Source organism: Octopus bimaculoides, chromosome 28 (genome assembly GCF_046866305.1).
Source record: "Octopus bimaculoides isolate indiv1 chromosome 28, ASM4686630v1, whole genome shotgun sequence".
NCBI classification, from domain to species: Eukaryota; Metazoa; Mollusca; class Cephalopoda; order Octopoda; family Octopodidae; genus Octopus; species Octopus bimaculoides.
The window spans coordinates 3861695-3864194 of NC_142955.1; the positions used below are offsets into that span (position 1 = coordinate 3861695).

Genomic DNA, 2500 nt, shown 5'->3' on the forward strand with positions numbered 1-2500 from the left:
GGTGGTAATAGGAAATATATAGAGAAAGGCGAGGAATCTGAAAGAATCATTGTGTTTTTTTTGTTTGTTTTTTTTTTGCTTGTTTGTTTTTGTTAGTAGCAGCAGCAGCAGCAGCAATAGTATTTGTAGTGGTAGTGGTAGTAGTAGTAGTAGTAGTAAAAGCAATGGGAGTCGGAATGATGCAGGAGGAGGCACGGGAGCAAGGAGAAGGCGGATCGAGATTGGGTGAGGGTGTGGTTGCAAGGATGCGGTTGGGTGGAGTAGGGTCAGGGGTGGGCATCCGTCTAGGCTTCGGTTTCGAACAAGCCAGCAGTATTACAGCAACGTTGATGGCCGCAAATGACGGTATGAACATCAGAGGTGGCGCATACGAAAACACTTTGCTCCTGAACAAACAGCAACAACACAATAACAGCAACAACAACGACGACGCCGACGACGCCGACGACGTTAACAGCAACGGAAGTAACCATAACGACACTTCAAGCAAAACGTCACATCATCATCAGCAGCATTATCATCATCATCATCATCACCAGCCGCCCCATATTATCGACGGAAGTCACAGCATCACAGCCACAACAGCGGCCACCGCCGCTATCAGCATCAGCCCTTCTTGTGTTAATAGCGACCGTGCTCCCGCCGACGACTCGCACTACGCGAACGGGAGTCCCGCTCATAGCAGCACCGCCATCCCTGCAACTGATATAACCAAAATCCCCCCCACTATCACTACGTCTTCCATCATCGCCGCCGCCGCCGCCAACAACCCGGCAACAGGCCCTAACACCACCACCACCACCTCCACCACCACCACCACCACCACCACCGTCAACAACAACAACAACAACAACACTTTTACAGCAACGAATACCACAACAACAACACTCGCCACCGCCGCCACCACTATCACCACCACCAATAACAGCCAGCAACACCACCACCAACACCATCATCACCATAACCACACCAACACCACCACCACCACAACCATCTACAGCAACCTGAACCACAACATCAGTAACCAGAACTACTTTCATCTCAACAACAACAACAACAACAACAGTGGTAATATCAGCAGTAGCAGCAGCAGTAGCAGTTGTAGCAGCAGCAGCCATCACCGCCACCACCACCACCACCACAGCACCAACAGTATTAGCAATAATAATAATAATAATAATAATAATAATAATAATAACCATCACCATCGTCATAGCGGCAGCAGCAGCAGCAAAAAGAAACACGGTGAACAAAAAATGGTTAGATTGAACATCAATGCTCGAGAAAGAAGACGAATGCACGATTTGAACGACGCGCTGGACGAGTTGAGGGCAGTCATCCCGTACGCCCACTCACCGTCCGTTCGCAAGCTTTCCAAAATTGCGACCCTGCTGCTCGCCAAGAACTACATTTTGATGCAAGCCAACGCCCTGGAGGAGATGCGTCGCATGATAGCCTACATGAACCAAACAGCACCGGCGCCTCCTTGCCTGGACGCGTACACCGCGTTCGGACGTCTTCCCGGCGATATGGCAATGGGGTCTGGAGCTGTGGCCGCAGTAGCTGCCGCCGACAAGTGCACCTCTGTTTACGTTCGATCTTCGCACCATCGGAAGTCCGGTAAGTACACGTGTTGTTCATAGTATTTGTAAATAAACACAAGCGCACACACGCACTCATATATACACATATATGTACTTCGAAATATATTTTTAATTGGCACAGGCGTGGTGTGATATATATATATATATGTATATATTTATGTGTATGTGTCTTTGTGTCTCTGTTTGTCCTCCCCATCATCGCTTGACAACCGATGTTGTTTTGTTTATGTCCCCGTAACTTAGAAGTTCGGCAAAATGGACTTATAGAACAAGTACTAGGATTACAAAGAACAGGTCTTGGAGTCGATTTCTTTGACTAAAAAACTCTTTATAGCGGTGCTCAAGCATGACCGCATTCAAATGACTGAAACAAGTATATGAATAAATGAATATATATATATATATATATATATATGACATGCTTCATTCAGTTTCCCTCAACCACCAGAATTATGTGGTTGGGAAGGAATCGTCTTACCATGCTTGTGACCATGTTTCTGTGTTTTTCCCATCACCATCGTTTGACAACCGGTGTTGGTGTGTTTACGTCCCCCTAACCTAGCGGTTCGGCAAAGAGACCGATAGAATAGGCATCAGGTTTTAAAATAATTACTGGGGTCGAATTGTTCGGCAAAAAGAAAACTCTTCAAGAAAGTGCTCCAGCATGGCTGCTGTCAAATAAAAGAATAAAAAAAAATAAAATGTATCCGTAGATGTTACGTGTGCGCGCACGTGTGTGTAGTTATTTTCAAGGTGAACATATATACACACTACAAGTTGCTTCACGTTCCTGTTATAATTGGAAAAGTGAAATTCCAGGTCAATCCTGATTACATCAATGATAAAAAGCATTTCAGCCTTGAGCATTTTTCATATCCCTCGAGAAGTACATTATC

General features: G+C 45.7%; 1 protein-coding gene across 1 annotated transcript in view; it reads left to right on the top strand.

Moving 5' to 3' along the window:
- Nucleotides 1-51: 51 nt before the first annotated feature.
- Nucleotides 52-2500, top strand: part of LOC149130487 (uncharacterized) — a 25528-nt gene continuing 23079 nt past the window's right edge. The window contains exon 1 of the mRNA XM_089343931.1: nt 52-1620. Coding sequence (XP_089200057.1) covers nt 165-1620 — 1456 coding nt within the window. The 5' untranslated portion in view covers nt 52-164. The remainder of the gene's footprint in view (nt 1621-2500) is intronic.